The sequence below is a fragment of the Eumetopias jubatus genome, unplaced genomic scaffold (assembly GCF_037043125.1).
Source record: "Eumetopias jubatus isolate StellerSeaLion01/CBP00866 unplaced genomic scaffold, mEumJub1_p1.0 scaffold_15, whole genome shotgun sequence".
Classification (NCBI taxonomy): Eukaryota; Metazoa; Chordata; class Mammalia; order Carnivora; family Otariidae; genus Eumetopias; species Eumetopias jubatus.
This window is the reverse complement of record NW_028274821.1, coordinates 51869683-51886145: the sequence shown is the minus strand read 5'-3', so window position 1 is coordinate 51886145 and position 16463 is coordinate 51869683. Positions and strand designations below refer to the sequence as shown.

The 16463-nt window shown below is 41.5% G+C and overlaps 1 protein-coding gene across 1 annotated transcript in view; it reads right to left on the bottom strand.

Annotated features, from left to right (window-relative positions):
- The window catches only part of TEK (TEK receptor tyrosine kinase), a 92483-nt gene that overhangs the window by 46570 nt on the left and 29450 nt on the right, over window positions 1-16463 (bottom strand). Inside the window, exon 2 of the mRNA XM_028115236.2 lies at window positions 5674-5985. Coding sequence (XP_027971037.2) covers window positions 5674-5985 — 312 coding nt within the window. The remainder of the gene's footprint in view (window positions 1-5673; window positions 5986-16463) is intronic.

Here is a 16463-nt window from a genome sequence, read left to right as displayed (position 1 = left end):
ATAAGCACCTTTCAATAGTGCCTACTATCAGGCACTACTTTTTCTAAGCACTTTAAACAGATTTAATTTTCACAATGTCTCTATCAGATAGATCCTACAATTATCCTAATTTTACAAATGAGGAAATTAAGATACAGAGAGGTAAAGTAACTTGTCCAAAGTCACACAGCAAGTTCATGGGAGGGTCAGGATTTGTGCTAGGTTACTTGGCTTTGGAAGCCTTTCAGAGGTTATATAATGTTAGCACTCAAAAGGCTTTAAAGTCCTAGTACCTCGTTTATAAATGAGATTGCTAGGGCCTGAATCTGAAGGTGACTTGTTCAAGGTCATTTGGATGGGCTAATTCATCGACAGAACTTAACTAAGGACATGATTCATTTATTCTTTAAGGGCTGGTGAAGAGAAGAGATGGTAGTAACAGTTATAAACAAAGATATTTCTCATCGATGTAAAATAATTGAGTTCAATTTTGGGTGTCTCCTTTAATGACAAAGACTAAGCGTAATGATGTAGTTTTATGTCCATTATTATTTTGTACAGTCTCACGAGTGTGCTATCCACTATCTACCCATGTGGCAGATGGAGTTAAGGGTGATCCCTTACCCGAGGCCTCCTGACTGTGAATCCGTGTGAAAGCTGAGACACAAACTCAAGATGCCCACACTTGCTCAACAACACTAGCTCTCCAGACCCATCTCCCTCCAGGCCCCGTGCCTCAGCTCTCAACGGCAGCCATTCTGAACTATATTCAGTTCTGCAAATGGACCACGGGATCACTCCCACTCAAGTCACGAACTTCCTTCTCCTCTGCTCCTTCCTTTCCCATATGTCTCACCAAGTCCCACTCATCCTCAGTCTCCATGTAGATGTCCCTTTCTCCAGAAACCTTACACATCCCCTGGGATCCAGGATAAGCGCCCCAAGGCTGTTCTCCAAATGCCCTTGCATGTCCCCACGCCAGGCCCTGCACAGCATAGCGCCCCTGCTAGACTGAACCACCAAGACACAAGTTCATGTCTGTTTTGAAAGGCAGCACAGGGTGTTGGTTAGGGCCTGGCTTCTGGGATCAGCCTGCGTGAACCCTTCCAGGTCCAACAATGGAAACCAGGTGTGTGAATGCACCTAAGTTGCAATAGGTATAAGCCTCATCTATTAAAACCAGTCCTAACAGCCCTCACCAGAGAGACATTTGGTAAAGACTAAATTATACAGTAACCTATATAAAATGGCTAGGGGAATGTCAGGCACGTAAGTATTCAGGAAATGTTGCCGTCACTGCAGCTCCCATGTGTGACACAAAAAGAGGCCTAAGAGTACTTGAGGAATGAAAGAATATATGGATGAGTCAGATCTCAAGTTTTCCTCTTTATGCTTTTAACACATTCCTTTGTGTTATTCATTTATTTTTAAAGATTTTTTATTTATTTATTTGAGAGAGAGAGAGAATGAGAGAGAGCACAAGAGGGAAGAGGGTCAGAGGGAGAAGCAGACTCCCTGCTCAGCAGGGAGCCCGATGTGGGACTCGATCCCGGGACTCCAGGATCATGACCTGAGCCGAAGGCAGTCGCCTAACCAACTGAGCCACCCAGGCGCCCTCCTTTGTGTTATTTAGATATAAATGGCTCCTCCCTAACAACTTCACAAACCCTCTTTGCAAGGTTTGATGTCCTTAAAGTAAAGCTCTTTCTCAAATGAAACTAGGAAGAAAATAACCTATGTTTCCTGATGGACACTCTGAGACAGCCGTTTAGATGTGAAAAGGTTTCAAACTTCATTTATACCTCCCTACCGCCAAATGAAATCACCAGTGAGGTTGGAACAAATTGCTTTTGATTTTTTTTTCTTTTTTTGCATGATGCCATTGATAAAAACAGTTTGGCCATTTGGAGTGTGCGAGCCAAGGTAAGCGTGCTTTGGCACATCTCAAATGGATTTTCCACTTCCTCCCCAGATGCACGAGTCAGCAGCAAGCAGGGATACATCACTGTTTATCTTATCCTGCTATGTCCCTGGGTAGGCACCTCTGATATCCATAGTGTTTTGCTAGGGAATTAATAGTGTCACGAAGACATCGTTGTGGAGGTTTTCCTGATTCACCATAAAGGATATCACTTTCCTCCCACTGTATTTCAGCTACCGGATAGTCAGCGAAAGAAACGGAATCAGTTCAACAGCCTGAGACGTTGTTATTAAAATGCAGGAGAGAAAGCACTACCTCTTGTTCTATTCTGTATAAATTTCCACAATTATGTTAACGGATGGTATTGCTTTTTTTCACAAATGAATAGAAAAATAGTCTTACTAAATGATTGCTTATTCCAAGGCACTATGATGATTATTGAAGACTTACTATGAGCCAGATATATTGGTGGTCTCATTTGATTCTCAAACGTCTGGGGTAAAATCCCTACCTCCGCTATTTTTTTCAAATGAGAAAAATGATTTCTTTTTTTCTTAAGATTTTATTTATTTGTTTGGCAGAGAGAGACACAGCGAGAGAGGGAACACAAGCAGGGGGAGCGGGAGAGGGAGAAGCAGGTTCCCCGCTGAGCACGGAGCCCGATGCGGGACTCGATCCCAGGACCCTGGGATCATGACCTGAGCCGAAGGCAGACGCTTAACGACTGAGCCAGCCAGGCGCCCCAAGAAAAATGATTTCAATCAAGTAGTTTGCCCTGCATCCTATGATTCAGTTCAGAGCGAGGCTCAAACCCATGTCTCTACACTGTGCCTGGGTGGCTCTGCAGGCTTTCCATTGGAGATGCTCTACTTTATAAACCAAGCGCTCAGAATGGGGGAGGGTGGTTAACAGTAAGTGGGAGGGATGTGCCAAGCGTATGGTAATGGTCATCCACACAGGCTCTGCAGTCAGGTCACTTGGCATCAAATCCCCATTCCCACCATTTACGAACCGCTATTGTTACTCTGTAACTTACTCTGCAATATCTCATTTCACGCCAGCTTTTAGCAAAACATCTACTGTATCCATCAAATTTTCATGTAAATTCACTATGGGAACTGGTTTTGGTATATACCATCTTATTTAAAACTTAAGATGATTTTGAAGGCACTGTTATACTCATTTCACAGATGATGAAAAATGAGACCAACGGATGTTAAGGAACTTGCCCAGGGCCCCAGAGCTGGTAAATGGTGGAGACAGAATTAAAACTCAGGTGAACAGGAGTCTAAAAGCCATCTTCTCTCCACGCTTTCTCACTAGCAAGCCTGCCTTTACCTCATTTAACTGAATTTAAGCTCTCTGTTACCTGCGCTGGCCTAGACTTTCAGTTTGGAGCCGTTATTACTGTTGGTCCTCGACTCCCAAAATTCTAGTTTAATATACTCTACAGGTTCTTATTTCCACACTGTCAAGGACAGAACCAGGCCAGCCTGAAAAGGGCACAGTGGCACCTCACATTTCATGCCTATGAAGCCAATGGGGCACAAATCTCAGGTTATCCTCATTCAGAATGTGGAAACATCAGCAGAAAGGCATAACTCTTTATACGAGTCAAATCCTGAATGACATGTGTGAAAAATAATAGGGCTGACTTTTTAGCCATGATAGCTTTGGCACACCTCACATCCCTTTGTTCAAGCTCTCTTCCCTCACCGGAGAGCAGCATTCCTGGGAACGTCTGTTGTGCACTTTTCCCACTCACCCTAGTGTCATTTAAAGGTGACCAGTACAGTTTTGCTAAGAAAACCTTTTCCTTCATTTGTAATGAAGAGTGGTTTTATCACTTTTGACTTTAAAATGAGCTTGCTGCCTTCAAATCTTTTAATTACCAACATTAGCAAATTCAAAGAAATCTTTTCAGGTGGACCCCAGCGAGGGGCTGACTCTAATGTGGTCCACAGCCCAGAGGCACCTTATCACCTGGGACCTTGTGAGAAATGCACAATCTCAGAACTCTCCTCAAGGACCTACTGAATCAGAGTCTGCATTTTACCAAGACCCACGGGGGATCTATAAGCACATTTAACTTTGAGAAACACTGGTCTAAAAAAATGCAGACTCCTATCTAAAAAACTGTCAATCAGAGACATGTGTAGAGGTGTGTTATTTATGTGGATCAGTTTAGCAATGAAAAATCAAACCCTGACGAGTTCACAATGTCATTATCTCATGAAATGACACATTCTCAGGCCACAGTCCCTCTGGTTATGATGGCATGGATCTGGAAAGGACTCCTTCGCTATAGGGATGACCAGCCCAGAAAAAAGGGCTGATGTGTGAGTGGCCAGATCATTCCAGTCAGAACAAGGAGGGGTCATCTCTGCTGGAATTCTGTGCCTTCCTCCCAGTAAGCAGCATCAAGATACCAGGAATCTACCTGCCTGTCCAGGCCTGGGAGCCTGAGGGCAAAATAGAACCATTAAATAATATGCACAACATTGCCTTCTCCAACTGTCATCAGTTTGGTGGCCTCGCCTAAAGATCTAGCTTAGAGTCACTTATATTTTGGGAGAAAAGTTCCATCCCATCACTGCCTTGTGAGGCGGTAGCAAAGAATAATATGCCGCTTTGCAGAAGCCCCTCAACATCTCCCTTCAAAGTTCCAGTGCTCTGTGAGCTAAGTGTGGCCACTCAAGTTCTAAAATGAAACCGTGGTCTCTTTCCGAGAATGGTAGCCTGCAACAAGGGCCCCGATTCTTCATCCCTCCCTGTCTCTTTGCCATTTAATTGTGGGATGCCCATCCGCTTCCACTTTAGGCTCAGCTCTCTGACTTTCTTGGACAATAAAATGAGACAGGAGTGAGAGCGTGCAATCCTGAGGCCAGCTTTCAGGAAGCCTTGTGTGTTTCCACTTGGCCTCTTGCACTTCTGCCATCTCCGTGAGAATATGCCTAGGCTAGGCTGTGAAAGGAAAACAGACGCAGGGAACAGAGCCAGGCTGGCACAGCCGAGGCCGGCAGAGTACGCCTACGGTCGGCCAACATCCATGTGGGAGAAAGCCCAGTCCGGAATGGCAGGGCCCCCCAGTCAGCTCAGCTGACTTATACTCACAAACTATGAATGCTCACTGCTGTGTGCCCCTGTGGTTCGCGGATGCGTGGTACACAGGAGCCAATGGCGCACAAATCTCAGGTTATCTTCATTCAGAATGTGGAAACGTCAGCAGAAAGGCATAACTCTTTGGCCACAGATAACCGATACACTAAGTAACCACTTAAGTTATTGATAGGTGTTTCCCTTTTAAGTTTTTTATTTCTACCACATTGTCCCCTGAAAACAGTAACTTCTGTTAAGAATACTCAGGGGCAAGCAAAACAAAGAATCAAATGAAAAATCAATGAGAAAGCTCAAAACAGCTAATATTTTGGCACGGACTCTTGTCTTCATCGCTGTGATTTCCATATTACATACATGTAACACATTCATATCTCCCTAAAGGCCACGGAGCTCTTAGTACAATATGTCATACATTTCATTTCATCTCATGAACTAGGCACAATGTCTAGCGAAGGGGCTGAATGTGAGTGAGGTGGACTGGTTGGGCTCTTCTCTCCTGAACACCATGTGTGTACTAGACACAAGCAGAAGACAAGGTCTCCAAGTCCCACACTCACACAGCCCAGGCCCAGTCTCCGACTGAGTGGCTGCCAACACAAGAGCTGTGTGTGAGTCTCAGCCAACCTCACGGCCCCGACTAAGGGGCATGTTACCTTGCTGCCGCATCTTCATGGTCCGGATCCTTATTGCTTCTCCTCGAACGCGCCCTTCACAGAAATATGCACCGTTGATTTTGCTAGCCTTTTCTCTCTTCCAAACGACTTTTTTAGCCCATTCTCTGGTCACATCTTGAGTAACTTCCAGGGGATCCTGGTGCTGGTTCATTAAGGCTTCAAAGTCCCTTCCTATAGTGATGGGCTCATGGGGGCGCCATCCAGAGGCGATGCAGGTGAGGGATGTTTCCGCGTCAGAAACGAGAGGTAGGGAATTGATCAGGATCAGGTCCATGGCACTGTCCACTGTTCCTAAAAAAGAAAGAAGATGTGTCGTCTATGAGGAAGGTTATTAACATGGCTCCACAGGATAAATGGGTGCTTACCAAGTCCTGGCTAAAAATAGTTTGGGAGCCGTCTTCCTAAAATGCTACTGTTCCATAGGACAAGATCCAAAACTCTTTACCATGGCATCACCTAGACCCTACTAACCCCTCCTGCCCCACTGCACACCGTAGCTGCTGTGGACTCTCAGTTATTTTCCATTCCCCAAAGCAAAGCTGTGCATTCTATCTCTATGCACTATAGTGTCTGTGACATTAGTTAGGTGTTCAGCAAATGCTTGTTGAGTTAAATTCACAATAGCATTATTGTCATTATTAATGAAAATAATTCTAATTATTAAAAATTAATGATAATGTGGTACTGCCACAGTAAAGTAGTCTCAAGAAATATATCAACTATATAGTCTCAAGAAATATATCAACTACTTTACTGCCACAGTAAAGTAGTCTCAAGAAATATATCAACTATATACACTGTATGCTAACTTTATACACTCTCATTGTTATCAAAGAATTCCACTAGAGAGGGACTGAAGTCCACATTTCCTTCTGAGCTTCATTTGCCTCATCTTAAAATGAGGCTAACAAGGGTGCCTGGGTGGCTCAGTTGTTAAGTGTCTGCCTTCAGCTCAGTTCATGATCCTGGGGTCCTGGGATCCAGCCCTGTGCCTTGTTCCCTGCTCAGCAGAAGAATCTGCTTCTCCCTCTCCCTCTCCTTCTCCTGCTCTCTCTCTCTCGCTCACTCTCTTTTAAATAAATCAATAAAATCTTTTAAAAAAACAAAGCCTCCTTTAAAAAAAATGAGGCTAACAAGACCCATCTTGCAGGATTCTTGTAAAGATTAAATGAGATAAAGTACCTAACTTCCTAAGCACTGTGTCAGCTATATATGGGGTCAACAATGACCATTATTTCGGTTCTCTTTATTCTGTTTCCTGAACACCTAGTCCCAAACCTCAACCCTCCCCAAATGTAAAAACGAAATTCTACCTGGCCTTTAAAAGTCATCCCATAAATGATGAAGCGCATTCTAGAAAAGAATATCCCTTCTTTTCACGTTCTCCCCCTCTCTTACCTCCCTCCCCTCTCTCCTGATTTCCAAAGTTTCTAAGATGAACAAATGAAATCTGTGCCTATTCTCTGCTCCTGTCAAGTGTGGAATACTAGGGATGGAGGATGTTCTCTGGCTCAGGTGATGGTTGATCCCCAAGTCTACATACAATGGACAGGTCAAGCACAATGGATGGCAAGTTCCATGAAGACAAGGATTGAAGCTCTTTTGCTCATACTGACATACAGAGGAATACCCTGCCTAGTCTCCACATATGAAGGACTTAATAAATATTTGTTGGATGGGTGGGTGGGTGGGTGATGGACAGATGGGCAAATTTTATTCCAGATCTGCTTGATTCAAGTTCACCATTCCCACTTCCAGAATAATGAGGTTAAAAGTGAAAGTGTTCTTCTGAATCTAAACTGACTTCCTTGCCCATATTTAAAAGGCTGTTTTGAGAATTACTGTGTTTAAAGAAAAAAAAGCAAATGTTATGGTTTTTATAAAATGCCACAGAAAGATGATCAATGGTTGCTAAGTATTTAGGATTGACTGGTATTCATTTACCAGATCTTTTTTGAGCCTCTGTTTATGTTAAGCATTATGCCTGCCATGAAGTCCTCATACAATTTTTTTAAATGGCAACTACCAGTGTTGGATGTATACAGTGATGTTTTGAGAATGACACTATTAGGAGTTACATTTTTATCTGATTAATTAAGAAGAATGTCAAAGTCAAGTCTTAATGTAAATGGGAATGTGAGCTATTTTTTTTTCTTGTAATGTTAACTCAATACATGGGATTGAGGGAGAAAACCTTGCCTTCAATGGGTTTATCTGACCCTGAAGCATCTATCTGGCTCCAAGCCTCAATGGTAACTTCACAATCTCCAGAGAAGAGACAGGGGTTGGGATAAGAAAAATGTTGTAAGAGAGGGTAAGTGAGGAAAACTAGCAGTGGAACTAGGGCCTCCAAAAATAACACTGGAGCCCAGCTCGCCTCCATATGTGGGTCCAGCTGTGCCTCGGAGTGAACAGCACCTTGTCTCCCACATTCACTCATTCCAGGCATGTTCCCAGAGAGAGTCATCAGAGGAAGGAAACGCCGTAATTCTTTCAGCTCCGGGTCAATCCAGCCTCATTTCTAGGACCAGGTGAGTGACTTGCCAAAACCAAGGGATCTGCTCTGAACTCACTGAACTTGCTCTGGCACTGGCTCTGGTTTGTTTAATGACTTTAGGAAATAATAGAAAATGCAGCTGATTTGAAAAGACAGCCACACTTCATCTGTACATTGTTTCTAGGTATGGATCTGGTTTCTTTTTCCTTTTGTTCCTCCCAGTTCTCTCCCTTTATTCTCTGTGACAGAAAGGGAAATCGTGTACTTCCGAGGGTCCAGACTGGACTACGCTTTCCTCCCCTTATTCAGCAAGCCACTTACAGGAAGCCCTCTCCCACCAGTGAGTTGTCTGTCCTTTGTAATGCCATTTACAGTGAAGTATCAGAAGGATTTTATATGTGAGCTTTGGAGAGGAGAAGAAATACCTATCAGATCCTGGGATGGATCTTAAAAATCATCTACTTAGTTTTCCTGAAATGAGAGTATGTATTTGTACTTGCCCATATATGCCTAAAGAAATTCTGGAAGGTGAGACATGAAAGAGAATGAGAGTGACCCATTAGGGGAGAGCAGGGTAGCTGGGGGACATGATGAGGGAGGTTTTCCACCGTATACTTATATATGCTGGCTTTTGAACCATTTGAATAATACCTACACATAAAAATTAAATGTAAAAACTAAATGTTATCGCTCTTCCCTTAAAAAGATGCATTAGGAAGGGAATCAAGAACCAGAGGAATATATGCATCTCTCATCATTTGTCCTTACATCCAAATCTCTTTGGATTGCTTCCAAGTAATACATTTTTCTCTTTCTCTCTTCTTTGGACTAATAGGAAACATGATACAATTCCACAATGCTGGGGAAAAACACATGGGTTAAATACAAACAAACAAACCTTTGCCAACAGGGAGAAGAAGGGTAGCCACACTTGGCTTCTCAAAGAGTGTAAAGGAGCCTAACACAATAGGTACAGCTGTGGCCTGTGGCTTCTTGAAAGTGTTCAGCCACTGACACTGCGAAAGGTGTGACTGCAGGTGCATAGCAGGTGCCACAGAGGAATCTGCTACTGGGGACGTGTGCCTCAGAAAAATTGCCAAAGACAGACCCTATCTGGGCTCACACCGTATCAGCCCCTGTGCCCAACACCTTTTCCTACATTATAGCGCTGTCTTCCCCAAGTCCCGCTGGGGACAGGCGTGCAGTTGTTTCACCTCAAGCATGGTCTGAAGGGCTCTGGTCAAATCCAGTGCTTAGTTCTTGACATGCCCAGCATCATGGCTCCGTTTGCCAAATGAGTAAGTAAGACGCATATTGAATTTCATACATCTTTTATGCTTTGGGGATTGATATTATTTTTCTTTATCAAAGACCTTGCACACACTTTTCAATATTTGCCTAAAATGTGTCTTATTTGTAAGGAAATGCTTTCCATCATGACATGGCATCTGCCAAGTTAACAAATGATTGTCCAACACAGTTGAAGCATAATATCCTAAAATGTTACTTTGCTCACTCTGTCATTTGTGGGCTATACAGCACATCATCTAATCTTTCACAGTAACTTTTGCTTATTAAATTGCATTGTGGTACACTCAAAATGTTTATTGTTTTTGCACTTAGATTTTCTTGTATTCAATGTTGCTCTGAATAATGACTCATTAACTAAGACAAAGAAATACTTTTCTCTAAAAATAGTCATAGATGTGGATGGAGCTAGAGTGTATTATGCTAAGTGAAATAAGTTACTCAGAGAAAGACAAATACCACATGATTTCACTCATATGTGGAATTTAAGAAACAAAACAGATGAACATAGAGGAAGGGGGGAAAAGAGGGAAGCAAACCATAAGAGACTCTTAATGCTAGAGAACAAACTGAGGGTTGATGGAGGGTGGTGGGTGGGGGATGGGCTAAATGGAGGATGGGCTTAAATGGGTGATGGGGATTAAGGAGTGCACTTGTGATGAGCACTGGATGTTATATGTAAGTGATCAATCACTAAATTCTACTCCTGAAACCAATATTACCCTATATGTTAACTAACTAGAATTTAAATAAAAACTTGAAACAAACAAAAATAGCCATAGAAAAATAGACACATAGATCAATGGAACAGAACAGAAAGGCCAGAAATAAACTCACAAGTATATGGTCAATTAATCTTCAACAAAGGAAGTATGAATATGCAATGGGAAAAAAACAATCTCTTCAACAAATGGTGTTGGAAAAACTAAACAGCTACATTCATGAATGAAACTGAACCACTTTCTTACACTGTACACAAAAAGAAATTCAAAATGCATTAAGGACCTAAATGTGAGACAAACCATAAAAATCCAAGAAGAGAGCATAGGCAGTAATTTTCTGATATTAGCGATAACAGCATCTTTTTAGATATGTCTCCTGAGGCAAGGGAAACAAAAGCAAAGATAAACTATTGGGACTGTATTAAAATAAAAAGCTCTGCACAACAAAGGAAATAACCAACAAACTAAAAGACAACCTACTGAATGGGAAAAGATATTTGCAAACGACATATCCAGTAAAGGGTTAGTATCCAAATATATATAAAGAACTTATACAACTCAATGCCAATAATAATAATAATCCAATTTAAAAATGGGCAGAAGACATGAACAGACCTTTCTCCTAAGAAGACATACAGACAGACAACAGACACATGGAAAGATGCGCAACATCACTCATCGTCAGGGAAATGCAAATCAAAACCACAATGAGATACCAACTCATGCCTGTCAGAATGGCTACAAATCAAAAACTCAAGAAACAACAAGTGTTGGTAAGAATGTGGAGAAAAGGAACTCTTGCACACCTTTGGTAGGAATGCAAACTGGTGCAGCCACTGTGAAAAACAGTACGGAGGTTCCTCAAAAAATTTAAACAAGAACTACCCTATGATTCAGTAATTGCACTACTGGGTATTTATGCTAAGAATACAAAAACACGAAATCAAAGGGATATATGCTCCTGATGTTTATAACGGCATTATTTACAATAGCCCAATTATGGAAGCAGTGTATGTGTATGGAAGCATACACATACATAATAACATAGTACTCAGCCATAAGAAAGACTGAATTGCCATTCACAACATGGGTGGAGCTAGAGAGTATGAGACTAAGTGAAATGAGTCAGTCAGAGAAAGACAAATACCATATGATTGCACTCATATGTGGAATTTAAGAAACAAAACAAATGAATAGAGGGGAACAAAAGAGACAGACCAAAAAACTGTTTCCCAAAAAAACTGTTTCTTCACTGTAGGAAACAAACAGAGGGTCACCAGAGGGGAGGCGGGTGGCAGGATGGGGGAAATAGGATAAAGGGGATTAAGAATACGCTTAAATTTTTTTTTAAGATTTATTTATTTATTTGAGAGAGTGAGAGCGCGCAGGAGCAGTGGGAGGGGTGGAGGGAGAGGAAAAGAGAGAATGTGAAGCAGACTCTTCGCTGAGGGCAGAGCTCAACATGGGGCTGAATCTCACCACGCTGAGATCATGACCTGAGCTGAGATCAAGAGTCAGACGCTTAAAGGACTGAGCCACCCAGGTGCCCCAAGAATACACTTATCTCGATGAGCACAGAGTAATATATGGAATTGCTGAATCATTATATTGTACACCTGAAACTAATATAACACTGAATGTTAACTACACTGTAGTTAAATTTTTTTTAATAAAAATATTTTTAAAAATTTTTATAGAAAGGATTGTGGGCCTAAATCAACACCCATATAGTAGAACTTAATTGATTTAGAAATTAGAGATTGAGCCATTTTTCAAACTGTATTTCAAGGAGTTATTTCTCGTTTTCAAAAATGTTGTTCCAGAAGTTTCCAAGACTGTAGGGGTGAAATTATCACACATACGTGCTCTCAAGGAGCCACTCAACTTCTATCTGTTTTTTTTTATATTTATACTTCATGTAAGCTTTCATTTGGCAAAAAAATTATTTTGCTTAATAAAAACATATAAAACCTCAAAGATCATCACTTTTAACTACTTTTCTTTTTACAGATGAAAAAACTGAAAGGTTAAATGTGATTATCAATGAAAATACATTCCAATGCAACACAACATGCTTATTCTCATTAGCCTGCTGTCCCTCTCTTCCCACATTCAAGTTCGGGACTGCAGCAAATAGTGAAGTTGTGATTAACCCAGCTCCCCGGTCTTCAAAGCACTGGCAGGCTAAGTAGAAAAAGCAGGTTAAATTATTGCATACTGAGCCCATTTCTTTATGCTTCTTCTCTCCTTAGAATTGTAGTATTGGTAAAGTTTCATTGATATGTGTTTAGAGTAAGATGTCTTCAGAACAACTGTATGAATGATTTCTTGGAAATTTGATATTGACCACATTTAAAACCTTTCTTTCCAAGGTGTTCTTGGATGTCTCGCCTTTGTAACAGCAGTAGGTATCTTAAACTTCCAAATATTTAAAATGTCAATGAACACTATCTTAGCCAAAGCATTTCTGGAATGAGGGAATTGGCAAAAAGCCAAAGAAGCCAAGACAACCCCCAAACTATCCAGGATATTTGGCGGAATAGTTATTTTTTTTAATTTACTGCCCAGAAAAGGAAAATTATCTATAGTTTAAAAACCTCTCATGAAGTCATTTATATGTCCATCCATCTACTAAACAAATTTCCTGAGTACCTCCCTTGTACCAGGGACTGTACTCCATCTTGGAGACACAACAATGAATAAAGCTGATGATCTCAACCCTCATGTAGCTTACAGGCAAATGGGAAAGACAGATGTGAGAAACTAATACATAAATAAATGTAACCCTGGAACCATGATAAATACTATGAGAAAGAATGACAAGTTACTATGGGATAGCATAATGGTGAACTTAATCAGACTTGGCTGGAGTGCGGGAAGGGTTTGTGGGTCAGGTAAAGCTCCCTCAGGAAGTGATATTTGGCCTGAAGGAGAAATGGACTTACTCAGGTAAAGCAAAAGGGATATGAAAAGACAGAACAGTTTTCCCCAAAAGGCTAACTATGAAGCTGGATTTTAAGAATGATTAAGTATTTAATAGGACTCACTTCTAGAATGTTCTTTCTTAAATCTATCCTAAAGTTGTCATTAGTTTCTTCTTATTGGATCCTAAGAACTACTAGAGCCATTTCTATGTGTCTAGGTTAAAGTATTTTTAGTATCTTCTCTCCTTTCTTGCCTCCTCTGAAGAAATCCAGTTCCCGGGCATGCTTCCAACACTTTAATCTCTTTTTGTTCTCCATGATCCTTTTATGTATGTAGTTAAGTCTCTGAGCAATAACGTTATCCTCAAGGTTCCTTCCAAGAAGGTATTGGGCCATTAACAAGAAGATACCAAAACGTACAAGACTAGAAATAACTAAAGGAAGTTGCTAACTTTTTTATTGTATAACTGGGAGTTTGGAGTTAGACAAGGACATCCTTGATGTGACTAGGCCTTGCCTCTCTAACAAACTGTTCTCACCAGGAGTTGTGCCAAGCCAGTTTGCCCAAAGGGCATGCCTGTTTCCCATCCCTGCCTCCCAGCCAAATAGGGTCCTTTTCTGTCTCCTGGAGGAAATGGCACCCTCTCCCCACCTTAGAACACCAGAAATTTTCCATCCAGGATAAGTAACACATGTTCTAGTTAGAATTAGCATAAGTCAGTTAGCAGGAAACTTTTTATTTCCAGGGAATAGGCAGGACGTCCACACTGTGAGACTTCACTGAGTATCAAGCACACATGTACGCTTACTTGCAAGCTCTGCTCCATATGGTGGGGGTGGAGGTAGCATGGTACCATCACATCAAGCCTTGTTTAAACTGAAGGGGACTTGAGAGACTGCCTGGTGTAAGCCTCACAATGTATAAAAGGTAAATTGAGGCCTATAGACAAGAGACTGATCAGTGATCACATGAAAGGCAATGGTAAAGCCAGTCCCCAAATGCTGATTTCTCTCCAGGGCCCTTGCTGTCACCAGGGGTAGGAGTGTAAATGGACAGATATTTAATGTGAGGGAATTTGGAATGTTTACAGATCTGGCAGGATGGTACCTGGAGAATCCTGGAGCTTGGTAGAAGCTGAGGCAAGGGAGGAAAGACCTTGAGGAGAGGCAGCCAAAAATCCGGAAAGGGTACAGGACAGAGAGATTGGGAACACCCAGAAATGAAGTCCGCCCACCTGGCAAATTTCCCCAAGCCTTGCAATGCTGCCTTACAATCTTTCCTGTCCACTTCATCCTGAGAGAAGACTGTTCCCTAATTGGACCACATTCATTTGCACCAGGAAATGTATCAGGTGTGAGAGGAATCCACATTTGGTGCCAGGCCACCTATTCTTTCTGGGCTCTTCTCCTGATTCAATCACCTGCCAAGTTCCCCTCCACCCTTAGGCTGCCCAAAGGTGTGCATGTCTACTTCTACAACCTAATATCTATATCCTCCTAGACAGAATTAAACAAAACTCTTTAACTCCTCTGTGCCCTGATCTCCAGTTACTGATAGAGAAGCCAACTGGATTGGTTTGCTTGCACAAAAAAGAGAATAATCAAGAATAGCCTAAAGTGACCACACACTGAGAACAAACAAAAAGAAGAAGAACAAACAAAAGTAATGGAAAAAGTTTAGGATCATGATAGTTGCTATGAGGAGAGTGACAAAGGAAGAGGGGTAGCCTTGCCAGCAGGCCTCAGATTATACCCTCTAAGGACAAAAGCTAGCACTCTTTATCATACACTACTTAATGGGTACTGTGCTGGGTGCTTCACAAACACTGTACACCGGAATTCTTATAATAATAGTGAAGAAAGGTATTTATATTCTATTTTATAGGTCTACTGACACCAACTCTTTTTGGGTTCCTGGACCCAATTCCAATGTGGGAGCTCCCCAACATCCCACACCAAGCAATTCTTAGACACCAGCAAGGTGTCTGAGAATTCCACCCAATTCTGACATTACGTACCCAGAGATGGCATCAGATTCCACAGAGTAAGGGCTCACTCAGTCTTGTAAGACTGCCCACTGCCCACCCCCACCCTGTTTCAGACACCAGTCACAAGTCCAGGCTGTTATCTGTGCTTCTCTACTGGGCTACAGATTGGAGGTTCCCAAACCTTCTTCCTTGGACTTCAATGCCAGCTGCAAGGACAGGGTGTTCCTTGTACTTCTGACTGACCAGCTATAAAGCAGAGGTTCCCGGGACCTCCTCCTTAGGAGGTTTGTTAGAGTGGCTTCTTTTAATTTGCTAGAGGGGCTCAAAGAACTCAGAGAAACAGGTTTACCAGTTCATTAAATGATATTATAAAGGATACAAATCAAAAGCCAGATGAAGAGGTACTGAGGGCAAGGTATGGAGAGAGGTCTGGGAGCTTCCGTGCCCTCACCAGGAGTACCACTGTCCCTGAATCCCCGGCTCTGGGCTCACCAACCTGGAAGCTCTCTGAACCAGTCCTTTTGGGTTTTTATGGAGGCTTCACTCATTGACTCATAACTTAGTTATTGGCCATTGGCTGATTCAATCTCCAGCTCCTTCCCTTCCCCAAAACTTTAAGTTCCAACTCTCTAATGGAAAAACTTATATATATGTATGTACATATATATATGTTATATATAAAACTTAAAGTGTTAATACATATAATATATAAATAAATTAGTGTTAATTCACACATTTAGAAACACAAATAGCCAACTAGTAGGTTGAAGAAGAAATGGTTGCAATACTTTCTTGGAAATGCACTTAATAGGACATGCTTGCGATACCTACAGTAATTGTAAAGTTACATATAAGCTAACCCTAATTCATCACTTACTACATGTCAGGTGCTGCTTCAAGTGTATTACACATAATCATCATCATAGCAATCTTATGGAGTAGGCACTGCAACTCTCTGTTTTACAGAAAAGGAGACTAAGGCAAAGGGAGGTTAAGTACTTGGTCATGGTCACACAGGTAATTAGTGGTAGAACTGAGATTCAAACTTAAGCAGACTGGCTTCAAGACCCATTAACAATTAAACTAAACTCATATTACACCATTTCACATAAAAAATGTTTCACAATTCAGTAACAGGTTGGTCTTTTCAAGAAATAGTGTTGGAACAATTGGACATCCATATGCAAAAATAACTGAGCCCTGAACAAAAATCTCAAACCTTAAAAATTAACTGAAAATGAATCCTGTAAAATGTTAAAATATAAAAAGTTGGCGATATGGAAGAAAAATCTTCATGATGTTGTGGTTAGGCTGTGAGTTGTTAGCTATG